The sequence below is a fragment of the Alligator sinensis genome, unplaced genomic scaffold, assembly GCF_000455745.1.
Source record: "Alligator sinensis unplaced genomic scaffold, ASM45574v1 scaffold293_2, whole genome shotgun sequence".
NCBI lineage: Eukaryota > Metazoa > Chordata > Crocodylia > Alligatoridae > Alligator > Alligator sinensis.
The window spans coordinates 37343-38148 of record NW_005842922.1 but is presented as its reverse complement, the minus strand read 5'-3'; the positions used below and the strand labels follow the sequence as shown (position 1 = coordinate 38148).

Here is an 806-nt window from a genome sequence, read left to right as displayed (position 1 = left end):
TGGGTGGGTGCCCCCCGGGCAGTGCCCGCTGTGCTGGACGCCGGGGGTCCCGCGCCCCTGCCCCCGGCTGCCCTCCTTCTGTCCCCTCCTTCCCCACCTCAGCCCCTGGGCAGCGTGCTCCGCCAGAGCAGGCAGAGCTGCAGGCAGGCTGGCGAAGCAGAGCCAGCTCTTGTAACCATGCCCGCGCCTGTCATTCCAGCGTGGAGACCGGCCGTGGCTGTGGGTGCCGTGGACTGCCAGAACGAGTGCAAAACCAAGGAGTGCGGGAACTTCGACGTGCCTGTATTCCCGACACTGAGGGTAAAGTCTGCACGGCCTGGGGGGGCGGGAGGAGAGCAGAGCCTGGCCCCTCTGCCTGGTGTCAGCACTCGGGCCTGTGTGACATTGCACGTGTGCCAGGCAGCGGTGTCACGGACAGTTCCTCATTGGCTCTGGTCGTAGGATTGTAGCGAAGTGGGGCTGGAAGGGACCTCCAGAGGTCATTGAGTCCTACCCCTTGCCTGAGTCATCCCAACCATCCCATAAAAACCTTAATTTAAACCAGGGGTGGGCAAAATATAGGCCAAATCCAGCCCTCCAAGGGATTTTATCCATCTCAGGGCGGGTCCTTCAGTCCCACCCAGCCCAAATGCAAGGGGGCAGCCTAGGCCATGGCACATGTGGCTCGTCCCACCGCTCCTGGGTGCACTGTGAGGTTGGGATGGCGCGGTAGCTGAAACAGGCAGGCAGGGTCTCCATGGAGACCGGCCTGGGATCCCCACAGGCAGGGCACATTTGGCCAAATGGATGGGATGGGGCAGTGGGCC

General features: G+C 63.4%; 1 protein-coding gene across 1 annotated transcript in view; it reads left to right on the top strand.

Moving 5' to 3' along the window:
* Window positions 1-162: 162 nt before the first annotated feature.
* Window positions 163-806, top strand: part of QSOX1 (quiescin sulfhydryl oxidase 1) — a 19726-nt gene continuing 19082 nt past the window's right edge. The window contains exon 1 of the mRNA XM_006036187.3: window positions 163-300. Coding sequence (XP_006036249.1) covers window positions 178-300 — 123 coding nt within the window. The 5' untranslated portion in view covers window positions 163-177. The remainder of the gene's footprint in view (window positions 301-806) is intronic.